The sequence below is a fragment of the Anomaloglossus baeobatrachus genome, chromosome 4 (assembly GCF_048569485.1).
Source record: "Anomaloglossus baeobatrachus isolate aAnoBae1 chromosome 4, aAnoBae1.hap1, whole genome shotgun sequence".
Lineage (NCBI taxonomy): Eukaryota > Metazoa > Chordata > Amphibia > Anura > Aromobatidae > Anomaloglossus > Anomaloglossus baeobatrachus.
Window position 1 is genome coordinate 478248060 of NC_134356.1, and position 27454 is coordinate 478275513.

The 27454-nt window shown below is 46.3% G+C and overlaps 1 protein-coding gene across 1 annotated transcript in view; it reads right to left on the reverse strand.

Moving 5' to 3' along the window:
- The window catches only part of LOC142302558 (tetratricopeptide repeat protein 24-like), a 144824-nt gene that overhangs the window by 25590 nt on the left and 91780 nt on the right, over positions 1-27454 (reverse strand). The window contains exon 5 of the mRNA XM_075343664.1: positions 9396-9515. Coding sequence (XP_075199779.1) covers positions 9396-9515 — 120 coding nt within the window. The remainder of the gene's footprint in view (positions 1-9395; positions 9516-27454) is intronic.

Consider the following 27454-nt stretch of genomic DNA (forward strand, 5'->3'; position numbering starts at 1 on the left):
ATTGAAATAGTGTGTTTTTAATACATGATGAGTGCCACTCTTTTACTTCTTTTTTTTATACCTGCTACTAAATGTACCATCGGCACGTAGTCCCCATAATATAAAATTTGAAGAGTGCTCCTATACTGTGCTGCTTATGTCGCGGGCGGGGAGGAGGGTGTCAGCACACCGCGCTCACCCCTTCTGCTCGGGTCCGGCAGCTGCTCAGTGGTGGCTCGAGCGGTGGGCCGGATCCCGGGGTTTCTCGAGCGACACTCCTCGCCCGTGAGTGAAAGGGGGTGTTTGTTGGGTGTGGGGATTGTTATAGTTCGTGACGCCACCCACGGTTGTGGTGATTGCACCACCGCTGCTCAGTGTGGGGGTCCCGGGGATGGTGATGCGGAGCAGCCAGGTGTTGTGTTGCCCCTCCGTGGGTAGGGGTTGGTGATCCCGGGGCCCGGTGATGAGATGTGAAGTGTAGGGCCTGGAGGGCGCAGGGACGTGGGGGCAGCGCTGTGCCTTGCGGCACTATGGTACTCACTCAGCCTGACACACGGACACAGTTTGTACGGTAAACCAACGGCTGGTAGGACGGTCCCACAGACGGCTGCACCTGCACTCCCGGTAGGTGACGGTGATGTCTCTCTTCCTTGCACCTGTGTTGACTGATGGTAGCGGTGGATTCCCTCCGGTTACCCGCTCCCCGGCTGCAATCTGGGCCGGAGGAGCTCTACACTTTGCCCGCAGGCGCTGGCCCTGAGAAACTTGTGCCGTGGCGGTGGCGGTGTCTCTCCAATACGGGTTGGGCTGTTGCCTTCAATCGGGACTTGGTTGTTGGGGGATCTGCGTCCCCGTCACTGATGGATTTGGCAAATCTGGCGACTCCTAGCCTTGCCGGGGTCCGAGAGGCCCCTGCCCTGGTGCTGACTGTCCTTCGGAACACTGCTCCAGACCACCGGGCACACAGCCAACGGGGTCCTTCCAGGAACTTCCAAACGGTCCCCCTCCAGACAGTCACCGCCGTTGCTGACCTTGCTGTTCTGGCCCTCACAAAGCTGGACCCTTCAGGCTGTCTTTCTCTTCTGTCACTTTACTTGCTTTTCCTACTTTCCTACTTTCCTTCCTTCACTTTCACTAAGTTGTTTACTTTAGCCCTGTCTCGACTACTCCTCCACTCCTTCCACTTCCTCCTCCCTGACTAGACTGCCTGGTTTCTTCCTGCCTCCAGTGTTGTGAGCTCCTCGGTGGGCGGAGCCAACCGCCTGGCCCACCCCCTGGTGTGCATCATCAACCTCTGAAGGAAGGCAACAAGGATTTGTGGTTAGCTGTGATGTGCCTACCTGGAGTGTGGGGTGTGGTGGTGTTGTGACCCGTGTCCCCTGGCTTGCCCAGGGCGACACATTCCCCCTTAGCAAAATGCAGACCGTCCGCGGGCTGCCGTCCTACACCGGTTTTATTTTTCTGTAAAAAGGGGGTAACAGGGTTAAGCAAACATAAATACATTTTTAATCAAAACTCTTCCCAAGACGGGAGGCACATTTACTTAAACGTTGCAACGGTATACGGTCACGGTTTCCGCTCTCTCCCACCCAAGCAACCTGGCCCTGATGCTGCCCCTAAAACCCAGGCAGCACCCCTTGACCCACAGTCCAGCACAAGTTACCCGAGCGGGATCTGTCCTTCCCCTCCAGAGGGTGGCCACCGGTTCCTTTGGTGGCTGGGCCCTAGCCTGCTCTGCTCAGGGCCCTCCCTCCAACCTGCCTCTCCGGAGGCGGCATTGCGGAAACGGTAACGGTACCCAACATATTTACAAGCCACTTAACGTTTGTGGTGCCCTGCAAGTTCACGGGCTTGTCCATGGATAGTTCCCATGCAAATTAAACTTTAAACGGTCCCCACGGGGACAACGGTGCCGGCTCCTGCCGGTTCAATCACAAGGCAAATCAACAAACAAATCAGGTGACTTCTTCGGTAATTACACTTATCATTTCAAACTTTTTAAACTTTTTCAAACAAACAACAACACTCTTACATTTGCGGACCCCTTTCATTCATAGAACGGTATCCCTGTACCTAAGTGGGGGTCTACCTAGGTTGGAACGGGTGGACCTTCGGGGCCCGGTGTCAGTGGTGCTAGACAGTGGGGTAGAGGGAACAATCGGTTCCTCCTCCCTGCTATAGTGTGGAGCAGGCGGAGGTGCAGGGGGGCTGGGTACAGGTTCATCCCTGGGCACCGGCACTGGTTCTGGCTCACGGTTGACCGCTTCCACTACTTCTTCATCCACGGGTTGTGGGAACAGTATCACTGGAAGAATCACCGCGCCGTCCTGTGTAGGCCAGTCTGCTGGGAAGTCACCCATTACAGTGTGGATTACCTCTGCTGCCTTCTCCACTGGTGGAGGAACCGGTACTTTGGCCTCTGCCTTCAGCGCTGGGGGGCATTCCTTTAGATGGTCCCGGGAAACTGTGGCTAGGGTGTCCCCTTGGTCACGACTGATCTGGTAAGTCTTCCCGTCTCCCCATTCTGTGGGTTGTATGACATAAGGGACTTGCTCCCACTGATCATCCAGCTTGTGGGTTTTCCTCTTCCGTTTCAGCACCACATCCCCTGGCTGGAAAGGACCTGCGGGCGCCTTCTGGTTGAACCGGTGCTCCTGCTGCTCTCGGCTTCGACTGAGGTTCTTCTCCACATACTCCTGGATTTGCCGGTACTGTGCCCTCCTCCGACTTTCCCACTCTGCCGTTGAAGGGAGTGCTTCTGGGGCTTCCAACCCCATCTCCAGATCCACCGGCAGGCGGCCAGGCCGAGCCCTCATCAGATACGCTGGGGTGCACTTCGTCGAGCTGGACGGGATATTATTATACATGTCGACCAAGTCAGGTAGCTTTTCCGGCCACATGTTCCGTTCTTCCAGCGGTAGCGTCTTGAGGAGCCCCAGGACCAAGTGATTCATTTTCTCGCACATGCCGTTGGTTTGGGCGTGGTACGGAGTGGTCCGGATCTTCTTGCAGCCGTACAACTGGCAGAATTCGTGAAACACCTCTGCTTCAAAAGCCGGGCCTTGGTCAGTCAGCACCTTCTCGGGGTACCCATGGGGTCGGCAGAAATAAGCCTGGAACGCTCGAGCAGCGGTTCGACCAGTTAGGTCCTTAACGGGGACTACCACCATAAATCTTGAGTAGTGGTCTACCATGGTCAATGCGTAGGTGTACCCACTTCGGCTAGGGGTGAGCTTGACATGGTCCAGGGCGACCAGCTCCAGCGGCTGATGGGTGACTATGGGATGTAACGGTGCCCTCTGGCTAGTCTCGTCCTTTCTCCTCAGTGTACAAGGACCACACTCTCGACACCAGGCTTCCACCGATTTACGCATCCCCCTCCAATAGAACCGCTCCCTCAACAACATCTCCAGCTTCTTCCACCCGAAGTGGCCAGCACCATCATGGTAGGCCCGCAGGACAGTAGCGACCTCAGCTTGAGGAACGATCAACTGGCATATCTTCTCATGGGTCTTCGGGTTGATCAGCTCACGGTACAGCCTCCCTTGGTGTAGGTAAAGCCGTTTTCGTTCTTTCCACAAGCGTTGAGCTTCGGCTGGAGCGGCAGGGTCTATTCCCATAGCACCTTGTTCTACCAGAGTCTTGACAAGGCGGACAGCCGGCGCTTGGTCCTGGGCGTCCTGCCACTCTTGACTGGGCTGCGGGTCCAGATCCACCCTTTGCTGACAGACTTGTACCCTCTCAGTAGGCAGCTGGTGAAACGCAGGCAACTTGATCTCCTCGAGGTCGTCATCCTCGCACCCCTCTTCTGACAAATGGGGCATCCGGGAGAGTGCATCAGCATTTATGTTGACACGACCAGCTCGGTACTTTATGGTGAAATCATAGTTGGCTAGCCGGGCTACCCACCGCTGCTCCAGCGCGCCCAACTTGGCCGTGTTCAGGTGAGTCAGCGGGTTGTTGTCCGTAAACGCTGTGAATTTGGCTGCCGCCAAGTAGTGGCGGAACCGCTCCGTGATAGCCCACACCAACGCCAATAGCTCAAGCTTGAAGGAGCTATAGTTCTCAGGGTTCCTTTCGGTCGGCCGGAGTTTTCGGCTAGCGTAGGCAATCACCTTCTCCTTTCCATCCTGGACCTGGGATAGGACCGCTCCTAGCCCCACATTGCTGGCGTCCGTGTGGAGGATGAACGGGCTCCCATAGTCAGGGTACGCCAGGACCTCTTCTCCGGTCAAGGCCGCCTTCAACTGGCAAAAGGACTCCTCATGCTTGTCTTCCCACGACAGTGGGGCCCCAATGGGTCTACCACCTTTGGTCTGTCCCACGAGGAGATCTTGCATGGGGGCAGCCATCTTCGTGTATCCCTTTATAAAGCGCCGATAGTACCCCACCAGACCCAGGAACTGCCTTACTTCCCTCACTGTAGTTGGTCTCGGCCAGCTCTGGATGGCAGTAATCTTCTCAGGGTCGGGGGCGACACCATCCGCACTCACCACATGCCCTAGATACTGCACTCTGGGTTTCAGCAGGTGGCATTTTGAGGGCTTCAACTTCATCCCGTACTGGGCAAGGGACGCGAACACCTCGGCCAGGTGCTCCAGATGGGCTTCATACGTCTGGGAATAAACAATCACATCATCCAAATACAGCAGGACGGTCTCGAAGTTTAAATGTCCCAGACAGCACTCCATCAACCGTTGGAAGGTCCCAGGGGCATTGCACAGCCCAAACGGCATGCTATTGAATTCGCAGAGTCCCATCGGGGTGGTGAAGGCGGTCTTCTCCCGGTCCTCTGGGGCCACGGCCACTTGCCAGTATCCGCTGGTGAGGTCAAGGGTCGAGAAGTAGTTTGCGGTTCTCAGTACAGCCAAAGACTCTTCAATACGAGGTAAGGGATAGGCATCTTTATGGGTTATCTGGTTGATCTTCCGGTAGTCCACACACATCCGCATGGTACCATCCTTCTTCTTGACCAGTACCAACGGAGCGGCCCAGGGACTACAGCTGTCCCGAATAACCCCTGCCTCCTTCATATTCCTCAACATATCTTTGGCACACTGGTAATGTGCAGGGGGAATAGGTCTATACCTCTCTTTGATAGGGGGATGTTCACCTGTGGGAATGTGGTGTTGAACCCCCTTGATCCGCCCAAAGTCTAGGGGGTGCTTACTGAAAACCTGTTCGTACTCCTGCACCACCCTGTGTACCCCGGCCCTATGATGTGTAGGGGTATCATCAGTGCCTACATGTAGCTGTTGGTGCCACTCCTTTGTGTCCCCCTGGGGTGGGGAAGTGCTGGGGGTAGGTGGGAGTGTGGATGGACTGGCTTCCTGGATAGTGTGAGGGTCCAGGGTGAGCAGCTTGGCAATGGTGGCATACCGGGGGAGCCTGACTTCTTCCTCCCCACAGTTCAACACTCTCACGGGCACTCTCCCTTTCTTCACATCTACCACCCCTCGGGCGGCCACTACAGTGTGCCAGTGCTCGGAGGGCATGGGCTCCATCATCGCAGGGTAGTCACGCCCCTGAGGCCCTACTGCTGCCCTACACCAGATCATCATCTCACTCCTAGGGGGCACAGTCAATGGAGCAACATCCATCACTCTCACTCCACCAATCTCCCCTCCTGTTGAGCTTACATGCTGGCGGTACATCAGGGCGCGGATCTCGCACTGCACAGCCCTCTGCCGGCTCCCCGCCGCTGTGGCGGCTAGCTGTTGCAATAGGTTCAACACATCAGCCATGCAGTGTTCCATCACATTGGTTCCCAGCACTATTTTCGGGTTATGATCACTGGGTTCATTCATGATCACAATCATACCCTGGTGTTGCAGTTCAGCTTGCCCCACTGTCATAGCCACTTGTTTATACCCCACCTGGGTCAATGGAAGTCCATTAGCGGCAATCAAATTTATACTATTGTCTGGAGGCGCCAGCTCGTCTGTGGCCCAATACTGCCGATACAACGTGTACGGTATGGTAGTTACCTGTGATCCAGTGTCCAAGAGAGCCATCACTGGTATGCCGTCCACAGCCACAGGGATGATAGGGCGGGCCCCGACATATCGGTCTCGCCAGTCCGGGGGGCCACGGTGTTCTACTCCTGAGGATTGGCCCGGGGCCCCAGGGGTTGCTCGTTTAACGGGCACTGTCGGTAATAATGGCCCGGCTTACGGCACTTGTAGCAGATTGGAGGTCTGCTCCGCGGGTTGTTAGCGCTTCTCCGCTGCATCCAGGGAACATCTTCGGGACTGTCAGCAAGCTGTATCTGCGCTGGAGGCTGAGATCTGGTCAGAGGTTGTAGCGCAGCAAGGATCTTGGCAAGGTCTCCGTCCAAGCGACGGACCTGGGCTGCCAGTTCTTCCACTGTGCTGCTCGAGGCTGCAGGTATTAAGGATGTTGGTTTGGCTGGGGCCGCCACCACGGGAGCTGTCTCGACGGGCCACGGGACGGGTTCCAGGACTTCAGCAGCCGGGGGCTGTAGTGCCTTGATAGCCCGCTCCTTTAACACAGCAAAGTCCACATCAGGGTGTTCCAGGGCCCACAGCCGGAGTTGTTTACGATCCTCAGGGGACCTCATCCCCTGCGCAAATTGCTCCACTAACATCTTGTTGCTATCCGCCTCATTAATAGAGCTCACCCGCTTCAGCGTGCGGAGGGCGGTCTGCAGACGTAGAGCATAGTCCCGAACGCTATCTCCAGCTCGTTGCCGGCACTGGTAAAACTGCATCCTCAGCTCAGCTTCAGTCCGGGTCTCGAAGGCAGTCTGTAGCTTCTCGAAGATGGTGGCTACAGAGAGCCGGTCCCCCTCGGCCCAGGTCTCCGCCTCCTGCTCCGCCGCACCGGTTAACTGGCCTAGCACTATCGCTGCACGTTGCTTATCAGTCAGGGGATACAGCTCTAGCAACGGGTTAAGCTTTTTCCGGAAGGCCTGTAGGGCATCCGGTTTCCCGTCATACCGCGGTAGCCAGGCAGCTCCGGGCGCATAGGGCAAGGAGAATGGCATGACCTGAGCAAACGCGTGGGCCGCGGCACCTCCCGCCGGTACGGCCGGGACCTGGGCAGGCCCATTCCCATCCGCGGGTGCCGCTGCGGCTGCGACCACCGCTCCTCCAGCGGCTCCGTCGGGCGCAGACATCTTGTTTCCGTCCCCCTTAGCTCTTTCCGGCCCCTCCTCTCTCGGGGCGGAGTTTTGGCCTTCGCGCTTCTACTGCTCGAGAAGACGCTCGAGCGGGAACTTTTCGCGCCAAAGATGGCGGCTTCTGAAATTTTTCTGCCGGATGCCTCCGGCGGTAACAAGGCGCACCTCTACCTGACGGCAGAGCGGTAGGATCCTGTTCGTGACGCCAAGTTGTCGCAGGCGGGGAGGAGGGTGTCAGCACACCGCGCTCACCCCTTCTGCTCGGGTCCGGCAGCTGCTCAGTGGTGGCTCGAGCGGTGGGCCGGATCCCGGGGTTTCTCGAGCGACACTCCTCGCCCGTGAGTGAAAGGGGGTGTTTGTTGGGTGTGGGGATTGTTATAGTTCGTGACGCCACCCACGGTTGTGGTGATTGCACCACCGCTGCTCAGTGTGGGGGTCCCGGGGATGGTGATGCGGAGCAGCCAGGTGTTGTGTTGTTCCTCCGTGGGTAGGGGTTGGTGATCCCGGGGCCCGGTGATGAGATGTGAAGTGTAGGGCCTGGAGGGCGCAGGGACGCGGGGGCAGCGCTGTGCCTTGCGGCACTATGGTACTCACTCAGCCTGACACACGGACACAGTTTGTACGGTAAACCAACGGCTGGTAGGACGGTCCCACAGATGGCTGCACCTGCACTCCCGGTAGGTGACGGTGATGTCTCTCTTCCTTGCACCTGTGTTGACTGATGGTAGCGGTGGATTCCCTCCGGTTACCCGCTCCCCGGCTGCAATCTGGGCCGGAGGAGCTCTACACTTTGCCCGCAGGCGCTGGCCCTGAGAAACTTGTGCCGTGGCGATGGCGGTGTCTCTCCAATACGGGTTGGGCTGTTGCCTTCAATCGGGACTTGGTTGTTGGGGGATCTGTGTCCCCGTCACTGACGGATTTGGCAAATCTGGCGACTCCTAGACTTGCCGGGGTCCGAGAGGCCCCTGCCCTGGTGCTGACTGTCCTTCGGAACACTGCTCCAGACCACCGGGCACACAGCCAACGGGGTCCTTCCAGGAACTTCCAAACGGTCCCCCTCCAGACAGTCACCGCCGTTGCTGACCTTGCTGTTCTGGCCCTCACAAAGCTGGACCCTTCAGGCTGCCTTTCTCTTCTGTCACTTTACTTGCTTTTCCTACTTTCCTACTTTCCTTCCTTCACTTGCACTTAGTTGTTTACTTTAGCCCTGTCGCGACTACTCCTCCACTCCTTCCACTTCCTCCTCCCTGACTAGACTGCCTGGTTTCTTCCTGCCTCCAGTGTTGTGAGCTCCTCGGTGGGCAGAGCCAACCGCCTGGCCCACCCCCTGGTGTGCATCATCAACCTCTGGAGGAAGGCAACAAGGATTTGTGGTTAGCTGTGATGTGCCTACCTGGAGTGTGGGGTGTGGTGGTGTTGTGACCCGTGTCCCCTGGCTTGCCCAGGGCGACACACTTAATTTGTTGATTCTGGAAAACCAATACATTTGCTGTGGCTTGTTTACAGTACGTTGTTACAAAGCATAACGTCTGGTAATTAATTGCAAAATCTTTATGTTAGTATTAAAGGTTTGTGCTACCATAGCAATTAGAGATTTTGGTGGGACTGAATAACCATCTAGAAAAATTTTAGGGGACCTCCTGGCATTTTGAATTTTAAATGCTCAATCCTTTTATTTTTGCAGTAGATAACCTACCACCAGACATGAATGGCAGCAGTTTACTCGCTCCAATTTCAATGAGAATACTGGCTAATCTGAATTGCATGTGTATAGGGAGGCATTTTTAGCACTAACAAAACAGATGCATATTGAAAAATATTCATAAACCATGTAGGTAATTTCGATTTTTTTTTTTTTTTCCCTCATAGAATGAAATCCATCTGTTTGCCTGTTTTCTTGCCAGTTTCCAAATGGTTTACACACTTAATTGCAATACTATGTGATACTATTTAGCACATAGTCCACATTTGAGACTAAACCAATGACTACAATACCTGATAAAACTGTCTTTTTTTAGACAGAAAAATGTGTGACCATTTCTTTATATGGTTATCTTTGAACACTGCAATCTTGAGTTTGTCTTTTAATTGAAAAATTAATTATTTGAATCTTATTCCTTCTGGATAAGTATCACATTCCAACAAACTACAATAAATAGATGAACTTTTATGTCTATCTATTTCAGTAGCAAATGTGTACAATTAATGGAATCTTAGTGAATTGGATTATTTCTATTACAATTTTTTATTCTACATTTATTTCTAATAAACGTACATCTGGTCGTGTCTTGGTAACAGTTTCAGTCGAGATTGCGGCATGTTGATGAGATATTTTATATTCAATGGTGTCTGTGAGTTTTCCTAAAATTCTTTCTCTAATGACATCAGAAGTTTCCTGCAATGAAAAATTAGACTTTGTAAAAATGAATTCTTTTTAGCATTTTGGATATTAGTTAATATTATTAATAATAACTTCCTTGTGTAATGTATATTAGCTGTCTGATAAACTATGAAGTATCATAACTAACAAATTTAGCCTGATACACTAGCATATTCTTTAACTTTTATGAAAGAAAAAGGATGACTGATAGCATGAGAGATTGAGGTTTAGTACAAACCAATATCTGCTTTCAATGAGGCTTGTTTAAAATATTTCATACAGATATAATTTCTGCTGAGGATGCAAAGGAATAGGGATATTGAAATTCATCATGCCCAATTTCTTTTCACCTTGACATAGCTGCCAAACACCACAAATCATTAGTAAACCTTGGAAAAGTAGCTTGGTTGTCATAATTTGACTGCAGGATAGCGATAGACAGGGTGCTCCTATACAGTCCCTCACGCTAGGGGACCCTAGGCTATCCCTGTCCTCAGAGTTACCCCTAATGGTGGAGATACCCGAGTCCCATGCCTGGCTATTCTCCTGATCAGAGTTAATCTCCCCCCCTCCCCCCTCAAGGAAAGGAAGAGGCAGGACTGTGATGGAAACAAAGATTCAGAGAGGAAAAAAAACAAAGCCCAGACACACTGCAAACTCACAGGAACAAACAGTAAGAAACTAAGGAGAAAAGCAAGAGAAGTAAGGCTGCAACAAAAGGACAACAAGGGTTAACGCCACAAACGCTCACAGTAATAAAGCATATTAACCACCAGTAATTCTGGATCTAACCACCTCTCCAGATCAGTATATATAAATTCTAGCTGGCACTAATGGTAGTGTCCAGCCAGCATATATGGGAGGGAAGTGAATGTGACTGGCTCTCCCATAGCATGTGACCAAAGAAGATTAACAAGTAGCCCAGCAGAGATTAACTCTTGCTAGCCTGCCTATGAACTACAACTCTGTGGGTTGATGCCCGAGTCTCCTGCGCTAATCACAGACATCAGAGAAGTTAGAAAGCAGAGTGCAAGAATCTGTAGTTTCCACAGATCCTGATGCCATCATGAAATTTGGTGATGCTTGCAAAAACCTCCTCGTGACAGTGGTTCAGCAAACTCATATTTCGTGCATATGGAAAAATTTAAGATACAAGGTTTCAGCAGGATTGGCTGATGAACATATGTTCTCAATTCACCATCTTGACTCTTCCTTGATGGTAGATGTTGGAAGAAAGACATTTTCAGATCCCTTACTCATGTAGGAGATTAGAAGGGTCTGGCAGCAGCTTTTTCTCCATTAACCAAGTGTGTATTTTTTGGGTGGAGTCAGGAGATGCATTTGTACTGTCAATGAACAAGACAGATTAAACTTTCACTTGAATGTCACTTTTCCAATTTTAGCTTTCAAACTTAATGGTATTACCCTACTTTAATTTAAAGAGAATACCACAATCTGATGGTTAGACATAATATTAGTCTTTTTTCTATTTCATATAAAACCATAAAACCAATGACAAATGTATTTACTACAGTAATGGTTGTGACAACATGAACACCCAATGCCTAGCATGGGTTAAAGTTTCTTAAAATTCAGCCAGACGTATTGTTCTTCTGTGTGCTAACTCATGTTTGCTAAACTATTGTTTCTACCAGACTCTCTGAGCATCCATTGTAATGTAGTTGTGTATTACTAATCTAATGTAAATTACCTTAGTAGCCATTGTCTAGTCTGTGACTTGCAGACTCCATGTAGATATCCTCAGTCTTTCTATCCACACCATTTAAATGAACATTATCCATACAGCTTGAAATTCATCCAATAAGAGAAGCAACCTTGTACAACCAATCCAATAAGGGCACAGTATATCCATAGGTAAGGCACGGGCTATAAAAAGGGGACTTCCTTAAGTCACCAGTTGATGGATGTGCATGATCCAGTCTAAGCTCTTAGATGCTGGCTAGAGGATCAGGATACCTTGTGGCTTCAATCTAGGGACTCCGGTTCCGATTGGAGACCATATCCACAGTCTAGGGATTTCGACTCCGGCTGCCAGGATTATATCATAAAACCAGAGACTACTTAAGGAGGAAACCCAGGTTGGGACAATCCAGTCACCTGGTACAGACTTTGCAGACCTCAGCCAGCTTCCTAAATCTATATGGGGAGATAAGGTATGCACACCAGTGACTATGTAAGGGGAATACATGAAATAGCAGAAACTGCTGTGTGAATACTGACTTGAAAAATCCAATAGCTATATGTAAGAGTGAAAATGTGAAAAATGGAATCTGCATTACTGCCATGAACATATGAATCAAGAGAAATTTAGTTACTGAATTGATCAATGCAATAGAGCCCCAACAGTACGCCAAAGTATTTCTCTACGTTGGGGTCCCTAGCTTGTGTGTGTCCTCTCATGCAGTTAAAAAACTTACCGTGTATGGGAAGCTGAGACCCAGGCTATTTATGCATATGATATGGATTGGCAATAGGTGTGGTTGGGGAGGGTTCACAAACGAAAAACTACTAACAAATAAGGAATAACGTTTGGAACACCATTCTAAACTGGATGCAAAAACCTAAAAAAACTAGCTTCCTATACACGGTTTGTGTGCTTTGCTGGTTATGTGTTATGTGCCATTAATATTTTGGGGATCCAATAAAGTCTTAGTATTGTGATTCCCTCACCCTGTTTTGTCTGAGTAGTGTTCCGCCCACGGTTAAGGAGGTTGTGCGTTCAGTTGGGATGAGACCTGAACCACGCTGTCTTTCTAAAGGCGGCTGGGCCAGCGGACAAGAGCACCCACTGAGCCCTGTGTCTCCACAATGGTTATCTGACTATCAGTGATTTTCAGTACATTGACACATTTAAAGGGTTATTCTATTCTTAAAACATGGGTAGAATTGGAAAATGTTTGTAAAATAAATCATTTTTCTAATTGACATCTTATTAAAATGTTAGACAGTTCTCAATGCATTTTATCTTTACTAGTTTATTGTTTATGGTTCATTGCTTAGGGGACCAACTATGGCTGTGGTCTGGCAGAGGTGGCCGAACATGCTTGCAAGCTGTTTAATATTGATTGAGTGTGTAGACACTGTACTGAACCTAGCTAAGTTCATTGGAATGTATTGTTAGCTCCTGATCCCAGCACTGTAGTCCTCTGTGGCTTCTTATAGCCGATTCGAAAAGCGCACATCTTGGGTCCACGGCCCAACAATGTTGCTGATCTGAACTGTTAATTAAGCAGGAGCCCCCATCCTTTACCAATCAGGAGCTAGATTCCTGAAAATTGTGCTCACCTTAAAATTTAATGATAAAACAAAATTCTTTAAAAAGCATTATTCAGTTTAATTTCTTAGCATCTGTCAAAAAATAATGTTTGGTATTAAAATAAAAACTGAATAAAGCAAAGTAATTACAGTTGGGATATGATGGTTACACTTAAAATATTAGTGTTGAATGCCTATGCTGACTCACGGATATGTAGGACGGGATGGCGCCCGAACAAACCATTTCTTCGGGTATTCGTATTGACCGTACTCACATTCACATCGGTTCCTCAGATAGCTTAACTCAGCCACAATCTCATTGTAAGAAGACTCCAGGAAAAGATGAATGTTTTAACTGAAAATCTTGTATTAATGATAATGCAGCAGGTAAAAAGACTGGGTTTTTTTCAGACAGCAGGAAGCATGATACATGTAAAGATGGCTGATACAAAACACTAGATAGAGAAGAAGGGCGGAGAATGCTGACATCACAGGAGCTACAGGGAGGAGGAATGAACAAAATACAAGGAAAGTCAAAGCTTCTGCCTAGAAACAGAAAGGCAATACACAGCAATGATAACATTGAATAATTCACAAGTCGTGGGACATGAGAATGACCATTTCATTCCTAAGTATTAGAAAAGTTGACCACTTTGCAGTATTTTATGTTATTGTCACTGTTATTTTGAATGAATTCTGCTGGGCACCGATCATAGTGATAAATAACCTACATTAAAACATACTCAGCTTTCATCCTTGAATTCTGGAATCTATGGGCAAAAGCTAAGCAATAAGACGTGTTTGGAGGTGGTTTAAGGATGTCTGTTTTTCCGAGCTATTTATTGAGCGCATTTCATCACTGTGAATATAACTCCAACTGGCTTTCTGTGATTCATGCCCTTGTGAGGAATTCTTTGCTTAGAAATCCCAGTAAATCTCTGGAATACAATTGCCAAAGAACTGATAATTACTAGGTAGTTAGTCTCTCATCTCTAAGTGGCCAAGTAAAGTGGCACCACTGCGATTTTCTTCATTTCCCTGCTACATGACTGCTTGATTAGGCATATCTTCTGACAGTAAAACCAAACAAGGCAAGCACTCTGATGCCTTTAATTCATTGCAATCCTATTAAGTATGATTTATCTGCAATGACAATGAGGATTGTTTGCTGTGTAAGATAATTCCCACCACAGCAGGCCTGTTATCATCCAGATAAGGAGCTGAAGTCTACAAATCTATTGTCAGCCATGGTTTGGTATGAAGAATACTGTGTTTTATAGCTGATAATCATGTTTTTAAATAATCCTATCAGTGCTGAAATGAAATAAGCTATCTTGATGAAATATTTATAGCATGTATTGTAGAAGTATTAAATCCGTTCTACAGTCCCTTGTTGGTTTTATCTGCAGTTCTTGGTACATTTTCCTCATTAGAAATACATCAATGAAAGTAAAAAATTAAGCAGTCCTGACAGACATTCATACTGTGCAAAGTGTACAGTTTTTCTTTCCCTCTACTGCAAATCAAAGAAAAAGGATTTTTTCGTCCACTTGATGGTATCCATACTATATGACAGTGAGTAGACAGAAAATAGAGGTATCAAAAGCAGCATGGTGACATGTGCAACTGGTGGAAATGCATAGAGACTGTGCTCTATATTGGCCATCTCACGCTCATCCAATACATACGTTATGTGATTCTTAAGCCTGCTTCACACCTTTCAATTCTGCATACGATATCGTATGCGATGTGGCACGCCCACATCGTATGTGCAACACGTTCAATTTGTTGACCGTGTCGCACAAACGATTAATTGCTGTCACACGTACTTACCCTTCCATACGACCTCGATGTGGGTGTCGAACATCCACTTCCTGGAGTGGGAGGGACGTTCAGCCTCACAGCGATGTCACACAGTAGCCAGCCAATAGAAGCGGAGGGGCGGAAATGAGCAGGACGTAAACATCCCGCCCACCTCCTTCCTTCCGCATTGCCGGTGGGAGCCGCGGGACGCAGGTAAGATCTGTTCATCGTTCCCAGGGTGTCACGGACTGCGATGTGTGGTACCTCGGGAACATTGAACAACCCGACGTGCAATTTTAGGGAAATGAACGACGTGTATGCGGTGAATGGATTTACGTTCAATCGCAATCGCACGTAGCTGTCAGATGCTACAACATCACTAAAGGCCCCGTCACACACAGAGATAAATCTTTGGCAGATCTGTGGTTGCAGTGAAATCATGGACATATTATTCCATTTGTACACAGCCACAAACCTGGCACTGATTGTCCACAATTTCACTGCAACCACAGATCTATCACAGATTTATCTCTGTGTGTGACAGGGCCTTAACGATGCCGGATGTGCGTCACTTACTACGTGACCCCGCCGACACATCGTTAGATTTGTTGTAGTGTGTAAAGCTCGCTTTAAAGGGAACTTATCAGATTTATGTACAAACCTTGGGAGTTGCGATTGCAACCAGATACATTTTACTCTTAAAACGTGGCTTTTCAGAGTAAACATGCTTTAAGAAGCAATTAGTATGTGTCTTGGCTAACTTTTCTGAGGAAGGTCATCAAACATAGTCTTTGAGTGTAAAAAAGTGCACGGCGGCAATTGAGCAATCAGTGTATAATCAAGCAGCATGAATCTGATTAAAAGTTCCCTTTAAATACTGCTTTTTTCTGATAATATTGTGTAATACTCTGAATGTGAGAAATGGTTGCTTTAACCCTTCAATGAAGAATGATGTGTTAAGTATGTTATCCATTGTCTCCCTTCAAAATTTATAACAAAGGGGAGTGTTGCAAATAATATAACCCTTTAAAAATCAATTATATTAATTATAGCTTAAAAGTATCCAATACACCATGTGCAAATACTACAGAAGAAGAAAAAGGGAGGAGGGTAAAGTTCTCACCCTAAAAGATGCACCTCCCTCCTATCCACTACCTTGCCGCGGAGCTTGGCACCCTAATGATGACGAAAATGGCGCCCCCACTCAACGATGGCTGTCCCTAAAAATTCCCTATTCCACCCTAAAAAAAGTTAGGAATAACACAGGGTATGAGATACACGGTTAGGGCACATTAAAGATTAGTGGATGGGATACAAGGTACAATCACATGTACTACAACCTGGTTTGCATACCAGATTGAGATAAGGGTAAAAACGGATTCTATTGCTCTTGGAGGGGATTCCTGGTACAAATGTATCCCCTCCTGTCCTTAATCAGGACGGGACAATGCCCCAATAGGGTATCCGGTGACCCTAACTCCAGACTAGCCTCAGGTAGTCCTAGAATGACCTGATATAGATGTGAACCAGGGGTACTAAAACACTAGTAACAAGGTGCACAATATAAGATAACTACTATGTCAAAATATTATGCATGCTTGGTAATGTGCATAGTGCATATAGTCAGCAGAATAAAGTGCTAGTGCAATAAATATATGCAACCTTTCACAGTCTATACCCTAAAATTTATAAGGTGCAGTTGCTCAGAAAATTCTTATGCTTCAGTAAACCAAGCTTCAAATAAAGTGCTAATGCATAATAAAGTGCAACCAGGTTCTGGACAAACAAATAAATAAATGAGGTAGTCAAACACTTATCGTGCAAAAGTCACATGTGCGTCCCAGCGATGCCTCAGAAATGCCTCAACGCGTTTCTCCAACAGCGGATCATCAGGAGGCTTGATATATAAACGTGCCAATTGTTAACAGGATAGCATGATACAGAGATAAGGAGGCAGGCTCACACACCTGTATTCACACCTGTATTTTTACCTGCACATGTCAGTTGCTTTAATTAGCCAACATGTGCCAACAACTGCTGTGGGTGGAGCAGCAGTCCGCCCATGGCTGTTAATCTGTTAAATGCTGCTATCAATCTCTGAAAGCAATATTTAATGCACATTGACAGGGGAGTCTAAAGCGGGCTTTACACGCTGCGACATCGCTAGCATCACCTAGCGATGTTGAGTGCGATAGCACCCGCCCCGTCGCGATATTATGTGATCGCTGCCGTAGCGAACATTATTGCTACGGCAGCGCCACACGCACATACCTGTGCTGCGACATCGCTATGACCGCCGAACAATCCCTCCCTCAATGGGGAGGTGCATTTGACGTCATAGCGACGTCACTGCGGCGTCACTAAGCGGCCGGCCAATAGAAGCGGAGGGGCAGAGATGAGCGGGACGTAATATCCCGCCCACCTCCTTCCTTCCGCATTGCCGGTGGATGGAGGTAAAGAGATGTTCGTCGCTCCTGCGGTGTCACACATAGCGATGTGTGATGCCGCAGGAACGACGTACAACATCGCTAATAAGCAAGTAACGATTTTTTGATCCAGGACGACCCCTCCGTGGCGAACGATTTTTGCCACTTTTGCGATCGACTAAGGTCGCTCGTACGTGTCACATGCTGCGATGTGGTTAACGTCGCCGGATGTGCGTCACAAACACCGTGACCCTGACGATAATACGTTAACGATATCGTAGCGTGTAAAGCTCGCTTTACTCTTCTGATCCCTCATCGGCATGCCCATGATGCAACCACTGAATAATATTGAGTTGTCATGATGGCCAGGGTTCAGCTGATGATGACCTCTGTCTGTCATCTCAGTACTCCTGTTAAAACCAGCCCATGGTTGGCATTCATAGGAAACTGTGATTTCGTCTACTGTATATACAGCATTACATCTGCTCGGTGAGCAAAAAACAATCCCTCACACAGCTCCTTATCCTAATAATTGAAATAATTACAGGAAAATGATGTCACTAGGAATATTTTTTTTCAAAATTTCAGAATTTTGTTCAACAGTTAAATAAAACAAAAACTTTAAATGTTTGGTATCTACACAATCGTGCTAAACTGGAGAATCATACTGCTAGGTCAGTTTTACAGTAAAATAAAGACTAAGTAAAAAAAAAAAAACCATCATTGCAGAATTTCACATTTTTGCTATTTCGACACTTTTTGATTTTTTTTTTCTTGCTTACCATTACATAATACTATAAAATTGATGGTGTCATTCAAAAGTACAACTTATCTTGCAAAAAACAAACTGCCACAGGGCTATATTGACAAAAACATAAAAAACATATGGCTCTTGGAATAATGGAGAAAAATTGTCTGGCCATTAAGGGGTTAACATGCCAATTTGTGTGGCCTGTCTAGAGTTTGAGGGTATGTGCGCACGTTGCTTTTTACCTGCTTTTTACCTGCTTTTTTGCTGCTTTTTCTTCTGCGCTGTTTAATGCCAAAATGGATGTGTTCTTCTATTCAAGCAAAGTCTATGGGAATTTGGGTTTCTTGTTCACACTATGTTGTTCAAAATGCTGCCTTTTTGTGGCAGAACTTTGGTCAAAAACTCAGCTTTGCAGTGCAAAACCCAAATGGCAAAAACAATTGACATGTTGCTTCTTTGAAAAGCTGAGTTTTTGACCAAAGTTCTGCCTCAAAAAGGCAGCATTTTGAACAACATAGTGTGAACAAGAAACCCAAATTCCCATAGACTTTGCTTGAATAGAAGAACACATCCATTTTGGCATTAAACAGCGCAGAAGAAAAAGCAGCAAAAAAGCAGGTAAAAAGCAGGTAAAAAGCAACGTGCGCACATACCCTTAGCCCTACTCCCCCGGAATTCAATTGGACATTCCTACAGCCTGGCTCCTTCTACACAGATATCCTTTATAAAGACCTTGATTAGGTTGAAATGTTGGATTTGGATTTTTCTGTAGTGCCGCAGAAATTCTGTGGGAATAAAAATGTTTCACTTTTTGTAGCATTTATGAACTCAATTGGTCTTAATTTGTGCTGAGGTTACATTCTGTCTAGGCTTTAATCATCACTTCATATTTTGTTTGACTTATGCCGGCGTCACACGGTACGATCTATCGTGCGATCGCACGAGCAACCGTACCCGCCCCCGTCGTTTGTGTGTCACGGGCAATTAGTTGCCCGTGGCGCACAAAGTCGTTAAACCCCCGTCAACACGTACTTACCTCCCGGACGACGTCGCTGTGGGCGGCGAACATCCCTTCCTGAAGGGGGAGGGACGTCCGGCGTCACAACAACGTCATACAGCGGCCGCCCAATAGTAGCGGAGGTGCGGAGATGAGCGGGACGTAACATCCCGCCCACCTCCTTTCTTCCGCATTGCCGGCAGGACGCAGGTAAGCTGTGTTCGTCGTTCCCGGGGTGTCACACGGAGCGATGTGTGCTGCCTCGGGAACGACGAACGACCAGAGCACAGAAGGAGGACCGACATTTTGAAAATGAACGACGTGTCAACGAGCAACTATAAGCTGAGTATTTTTGCTCGTTCACAGTCGTTCGGAGGTGTCACACGGTACTACACCTCTAACGATGACATATGTGCATCACGAATTCCGTGACCCCGCCGACATATCGCACGATATATCGTACTGTGTGACGCTGGCATAAGAGAACCATTACCTAACAACCCCAGTGTTTTCAGCTGAAACTACAAAAAAAACCTTTTTGACACTTTATTTGGCTGAGATTAAGATAGTCTCTTATTTTATTTTAAAAGCAAGATTCATGGCAAATTGGTTCTAAACAAACTCTATACTGGTGGTGTCCAGAAGGTTTATGCAATCTTCTAATGTATATGTTGGAGGAGTGTGAAGACTTTAATGTACAACCATGTAAAAAAAGATTTCCATTTCATATTATAATGTAACAAACTACTGTAATACAAAGAACGATATTGCAATGCAGAAAGTTACCACTTAACACTTAGGGGCACTTTGCACACTACGACATCGCAGGTGCGATGTCGGTGGGGTCAAATTGAAAGTGACGCACATCCGGCATTGCACGCGATATCTTAGTGTGTAAAGCCTTTTTGATACGATTAACGAGCGCAAAATCATCGTAATCGTATCATCAGTATAGCGTTGGTCATTTCCATAATTTGGAAATGACCGATGTTACGATGTTGTTCCTCGTTCCAGTGGCATCACACATCTCCTACCTGCGTCCTGCGGCTCACGCCAGCTATGCGGAAGGAAGGAGGTGGGCGGGATGTTTACGTTCTGCTCAGCTCCACCCCTCCACTTCTATTGGCCGCCTGCCGTGTGACGTCGCTATGATGCCGCACGACCCGCCCCCTTAATAAGGAGGCGGGTCGCAGGGCAGGTGAGTGCATGTGAAGCTGACTTAGCGATAATGTTCGCTACGCCAACTATCACCATGATATCGCAGATGCGACGGGGGCGGGGACTATCGCGCTCGGCATCGCAAGCATCGGCTTGCGATGTCGTAGTGTGCAAAGTGCCCCTTACTGTAGAATAAAAGCCATTGAACTTGTATAGTTTGTTGCTAAGTTGCATTTCTTTACAATGGGATATTTTTGTCATTTTAAGAAATGCCACATCTGTATATTTGGCAAAGATACATTGGGATCTTTCAGCTCTAACAGTATTGACAAGCTTAGTCTACTGCATTTTTCAATACAACTGTATACAAAAAGCATAGTCTATTGCAGATATGCTCACTCCAAACTTTAAGGGGCATTGTGACTGGAAGCTATACATAGGATTGACAACGTTAGATCAGTGAAGGTCTACCTGCTGGGACATCCACCAATTAACATATTAGAGAAACAGATTGAAGAGAATGGGGTAACCCTTTACTGTCTGGCCAGAGAGGAATGCTGTTGGATGAAGACAGAGACATGGCTAGAGTATAAAGTAAATCATTTTGGCCTGTAACCCATGTGGATCTGTAATCAACACACAGCCTATTTTAAGTGTTTTATGTAGTTGTGGTCACGCAACCCTTCCCGGCGAGCATATCTCCCATTCAATTTATACCTTTATCTAGTTACAACCCTATTACGCTATTGTCTTTCCAGCCTGTCCTCAAATATTGGGGCACTTTTATCACTGTTAGAATAGCAATTTCCAATCTCCATTCATTCTCTATGGGACTGTAGGGGGGTCAAGGCTATGCCATCCCAGCAGAAGTGTCCGGCAAACAGAAAAGTGTATTATATGTATTAATTGGCATTGTGCATTTTGGTAAATGACCACCAGGAAGCAATGTGGCTTTGTGATGGCTGTTCTGGCACTTAATTAGATAGAAAAAGGGTTAAGTGAAAGGAGGAGTATAATGTATAAATAGGGCAGGATGTAGGAGAGGCCTCAGTAGAAGACAGAGATATCAAGCCCAAGAAATTTGATTATTAAAGATCCTAAGGGTCAGCCCTTTGACACTGGATATGCAGGGTCCTATTCTTAAGAGGACTGTTGGAACTGCATCCCCAGAAAAGGGGTTGAGTCTGGTCGGTCAGGGTGGCATCCGTCTTTCCTGGATTAAAACCCCAATGAATTTCCCTGCGAGACTGAAGGTCAGTAGGCTCTTAAAGGAGAAGAGTAGGTCCTGGCCAGAAGCATGGGCAGAGGAGTGCTGTCGTAATAAGCCCCTTCAATAGCATAAGCTACTTTCCCGCAAAGCGCCGGATTGGGCCGCACAGCAAAAACCTGATGTGTGAACATACCCTAAAGGACTGTAAGGTGGGTGAGTTCCTACCCCTGAAGATACCAAATGTGTTCTTAAATATATACATATGTGATAAGATATAAAGTATGTGTATTGGCATAAGGTGTAACGTAATGTAGTATATAAAGTAGCATGCTTATTAAGGTATTATCAGTGTTACAGGTATGTGGGTGAAAGGTTAAATCTGCCCGGCAACAGACAGTTAACAGTTCGGTTTAGCCTATAGGGGAGACGATAGAGCTGACGGAGAGAAATGGTTTCTGTGGTAACGTCAGTTAGGGCTTAGCCTATGACAGAAACAGACCTCGGGTCTGAGTAGCAGCAGCGCCGCATAGTATGGGTGATTTGCGAAAGGAAAAGAAACCAAGAATCATAGAAGCGAGAATATAATTAAAGAAAAGAGCCACCTGCAAAGCAGATAGTGATTAGAGCAAGAACTTTATTCACTGAGCAAGTGAATGAACAAGAATGACTTATCCCTAAGTGAGATGCCCAGCAGTATGTCCATTAATAGCTTATAGGTCAAGAAGAGGCGAGCCTGAAAGGAAGAGGGAGCCTGCGAATAAAGAGAACACTGGGAAGCAGTTACAGAAGCGTCAGGAGGCTAATAGCCTGGTCCGGCCATATTGCCATAATCCCTAAGGGAGAAGAATATGACACAGAGCCACAGTAAAGACAGAGTGACTTTGGAGCGCTGGAATATCAGGTCAGGCTTGGTGCTGGAGAAAGCATAAGAACATTTAAGATGGAACATGCTGCAAGACTATGTCTGAAGTTACTCTTTACTGTGTCTGAAATGTCCAAAAAACAATGTGACTTCTTCCGTGTGTATGCAGTTATCAGTCATCAGCTGTTCAGTAAAGACTTTATGTTTTGTAAAGAAGTTGTTGGAGTAAAGTACCATCTGGTCTTGGTCAGCCAAAACCATCAGCAATATGCAGCCTGCCAGGATGTGTTGCTACGGTAGTGCACCACACACCCAGCCAGGACACCCATTTTCATGTAGCGTGCCAGGGTGCGGCAGATAATTACCTCACCCACGACTACCACCCTGCACCATGTTACAGGAGAGCCAGAGAAAACGGAGTACAGAGCTCTGTCCCAAAGAGAATGAGCAATGTTGCCATCAAGTATACACACAGTCTCTTTATTTTAAAGGGCATAAAAGCATCCTGCCTTCCCTGTATTTTGATTGCCAGCCAAGGTAAATCAGGCAGATGGGGGTGGTAGCCCATTACCGTCTGCTTTATCTGTGCTGAGAATCAAAAATACTGCAGAGTGCTATGTCATTTTTTTTTTTAATAATTTATTTATTTTTACAGTACTGTGATGTCAGGCAATCAAAATACAGGGAAGCCCATTTTTTTTAGTTACTTAAATAAATAATTAAAAAAAAATCTGTGGGCTCCCGCTGCATTTTCTATTGCTAGCTAAGGGTAATCCAAGCAGCTACTGGCTGCTAACCCCCACTGCTTGGGGTTACCTTCACTGGCAATGGAAAATCCAAGAAAGCCTTTTTTTTCTTAAGTTTTTTGCCAAAAAACTAAAGAAAAAAATTATGTGTGCTAGCCAGGTACAGCAGACAGGTACGGGCTGCCCCCAACCCTCAGCTGCCTATTTGTACCCGGCTGGGAACCAAGAAGTATAGGGAAGCCCTTTTTCCTTTTTTTAATTATTTCATGAATTTCATGAGGTAATTAAAAAAAAACTGACATGGGCTTCGCCCAATTTTTGTGTCGAGCCAGTTACAACTAGGCATCTGGGAATTGGAATCTGCAGCACAGGTTGGCCCAAGCTTTCTGGGTCCCTCCCGCTGTAAATTGGAGTCCACAGCTGCCCCAGAAAATGGCGCTTTCATAGAAGCGCCATCTTCTGGCACTGTATCCAACTCTTCCAGCGGCCCTGGTGGCGGGTGGCACGCTGCGTAATAAGGGGTTAATACCAGCTTTGTTTTACTAGGTAGTATTAAGCCAGAGATTCTTAATGTCTGGCAAGTTTGAGACAGCCATTAAGGAGCTCCAATAAAGCGTTAAAAGAAGGCATCACACAGAGAAAAAATACTTTTATTAGAAATAAATACACAGACACACTCAAGGACTTCATGTTTATTACTTCTTCTCATCCCTCCATGATCCTGGTCTTTTGTCTTCTTTCTCCTTCAACCCATGCAGCTCTGCTATATCAAACAGAACAGGGGAGGAAGAATGATTCTGCTCTCCTGTGCTGTGTAATCACTCAATCAGTGAGCAAAGGCTGCGGGTTTGTAAGTGGTGACGTCACCGCTGCCACCGTTGCCATAGTAACCTGATGGGTGGGTTTCCATTGCAACGGTGATCTCTGATCACCTGATTCCCAGCGCCGCTATTCATCACCGGCTGCGGCAGCCAATCCCTGCATGTGGGTTGACTCTGTAAAGAGCACCGACATGCAGGGACGGGGAGCCGAGCATGTGCTTGAGCATCTCGCTGGTACAAGGCGCTCGCCGAGTTTACCGAGTACTGAGATGCTTGGTTGAGCACTGTGTACCAGCGAGATGCAATGACAGGACCTAGCATGACGTCATAGCCATGTGACCAGTCTATAGCCAATGAGATAATGCAACATTCACACGTGACTGGTCACATGCTATGACGTCATGGAAGGTCCTTTGGTTACCAGGCAGCACAGCGATGATTGGATTTGGAAGGAGAAGCGGCGGGAAACAGAGTCTGCAGGACACGTCGCGGGACCTTTAAATATAATGACAATGTTTATTATTAACTGTATTCTTTATTTTACAGCCCCCCCGCCCCATCACATAACTGTAAAGTTCAAATTCGGGATTGAGATGCAAGTTCGCGTTATATCAGAACCTGAACGCGAACTTTACAAAACGTTCGGGCAAGTCTCCCGAACACCGAACATCAGGGGGTTCGCCCATCCCTAATCTTGAGTATTCAAATATTTAAGTACATTATTTGCAAAGTACACAACTGTGATTGGAAGGTAATTTCAGAAACACAATGGAATAGAAAGACAAGAGGGAGCACAAACATTTTGTGCAACGTGGATTTTAAGCTTTGTAGTCAAGAAGAGGAATATTTTCATTATATAGAGTAACAGAGGTTTTTCGCCAAGACCACTAATCTGGCTATCCTAAGCTATTTTTAAGAAATATAGACTAGTCAAGAGTCACTTAGAGCAGAAAGGAAAACTGCTCACAGAGAGTATGGTATTGGACTTGGAGTGCTTGGTTATATTCTGGTTTTTAATGACATAGGTTTGCAAAAAAAAAATTTGTTGTCATTTGTTAAGACCCGTAACTTTTTCCTTTCTGGTGAGCTGTGTGATGGCTCATTTTTTTGCAGGGCAAAATGAAATTTTAACTAAAACCATTTTGGGATTATATGACATTTTAATCTCTAGTTACAGAATTTTTTTGTGATGTTGCACCCATAATTCTTGATTTTGTTTACAGTATTTATCAATCATGTTATTGTTTTATTTTGGTAAGTCAGACTTTTCTGAATGTGGCGATTCCACATACAGTATGTGAATTTTTTTTTAAATTTGTTATTACTTTTATTTTTAATGGGATAAAAAGAAGGTGATTTGATCTTTGCTTTGCATTGCTGCATATATTGAAAATCACAGTCTCATTTGAAGCCCAGCCATAGGCAGGGTTTCAAAAGAGCACTGAAATGAAAAGCATGGAGGTGTTCAGTAGAGATGAGCGAACCTGTTCGGTTTGCATTCGCCAATTTCAGATTCAGTACAAGCCTTGGCCGGTTCGTGTGCAGACATTTCAGCACCAAATTAGCTGAGTGACATCCCGCTGATCGCTATGGCTCAGTCTCTGCCTGAAGTTATAGAGTGTGGGCACGATCTATAGCCGCACGCTGTGCCCACAGGTGTAGCAGAACTGCAATCTTTGTGGGACCTCTTGGAATTACATCAGACCTGTGTCTTTTGGAAGTTAATAAAATGGTGAAAGGATGGATTTTTTTTATTTAATTTCAAATAAAGGATTTATTTCTGAGTTTGTGTTTGTTTACTTTTTACTTACAGAATAGTAATGGGGGGTCTCATAGACTCCTCCCATTACTAATCTAGGGCTTAGTGGCAGCTGTGAGCTGACATCAACCCATTATTACCCCAATTGCCATCACACTAGGGCAATCAGGAAGAGCTGGGTTCCTCTTACGTGAGCCCACTCCAGACCCACTACCGACTCGCGCCACTCATGCACAGCGGATGTCATAAAGGGGTTAATATCACTGTGTTTCATAAGTACAAATAGAAAATGCGTGCTTACTAACTTCAAAAGAAAGTAAAGTAATTTCAATCATTACTTCTTAATTTGTTAATCAACACTTACAAGGAATATCTATCTTTCTAAATACAAGAATTCGATTACTTCAGGTAAAGATGCAGACGAAATCCTGTTTAATTAAAAGGTATCTGGGAAATCAGTTACTCCAGTGTTATATTGCAGATATCTAATCATTACAAAGAAAAAAAACATCACTTAATCCTTCGGTTAGATATTATTGGCACCCTAAATCCCTTTCACCCTAAAATGCCTTTCTGTCCTCACAGAACACGTTTTTCAATGTTTGTAAAGGCTGTCCTGAAAAATATTTTCTGTGTATTGTGATTAAACTGTGTTTACACATGATTTTCATTTTAATCTGACAGATTCTGACTGCTTGCAATGATAATTGCTTTGTGTACATGAGAAAAAAATCAATTCAGATGGACAGAAATTGCCGCCTTCAGTCAGAAAATGTATACAATGTAGTTTTTTAGTTTTTAAAGAAACATTGGATAAGTTCATTGTTTCTTTTTTAGTCATATATTGTAATATCACAAACAAAATGTAAAAACTGTATCAGTAGTGTTCATCTTTGGGATAAAGTTTTCAGCTGAAACAGACAAATTCTGAGACATTGTCCCAATGCCTCACGTGTATGGAGGCTTCTCAAATCAAGGGAGATGTTGGGGATATGAGGATTATACAGTCGGTTCCAGGTTACCCTATGTCACAAAAGTTTTTACTCCCAGTGGCATAACTTTAAGCTCATGAATAGCAATACAACATTTCTAATTTAGATTCCAATTATCGTGAGTGTTCAATATTACTGATCTTGAAATGTGGGTCAAAAGTACATAGGTACGAGTGCAACTGCCAACCTTGCACACACTATAGATACAACCCTGCTTACTTCCCTAATCCAACTAAGGCTATGTGCGCACTAGAAAAGTGATTTTTCTCAAGAAAATTTCTTGAGAAACTTCTGGGAGTTGAACATTATCGCACCTGCGGTAATAAACCGCACCAAAACCGCGGGAAAAACGCATGCGTTTTTCCCGCGATTTTGCCGCGGTTTTGCCGCGGTTTTTTTTGCTGAACTTCAATAAATAATATAGATAATAGATAGATAATCGATAGATAGACAGATAATGGATAGAGGGAAAGATGGATAGATGAATAGATAGATAGATGAGAAAGACCTATATAATGTCCCACCCCCCTGCATATTCTAAGCCTTGTATTTAGCAAAAAAATAAATAATTAAAAAAAAATGACGTGAGGTCCCCCCATCTTTTGTAGCCAGCTAGGGTAAAGCAGACAGCTGCAGCCTGCAGACCACAGCTGGCAGCTTCACCTTGGCTGGTAATCCAAAACAGAAGGCACCCCACGCTGTTATTTTACATTAAATAAATAATTTAAAACAAAAAACGTGGGGTCCCCCCAAATTGGATCACCAGCCAAGGTAAAGCGGACAGCTGGGGTCTGATATTCTCAGACTAGGGAGGTCCACTGTTATTGGACACTTCCCAGCCTAAAAATAGCAGGCTGCAGCCGCCCCAGAAGTGGCGCATCCATTAGACGTGCCAATCCTGGCGCTTCACCCCAACTCATCCCGTTGCCCTGGTGCGGTGGCAAACGGGGTAATATATGGGGTTGATGCCAGATGTGTAATGTCACCTGGCATCAAGCCCTGGGGTTAGTGATGTCACGCGTCTATCAGATACCCGACATCACCAACCCAGTCAGTAAGAAATAAAAAATAGACAACAAAAAGTTTTATTTGAAAAAACACTCCCCACATTCCCTCTTTCACCAATTTATTGACAAGAACAATCAAATTCGGG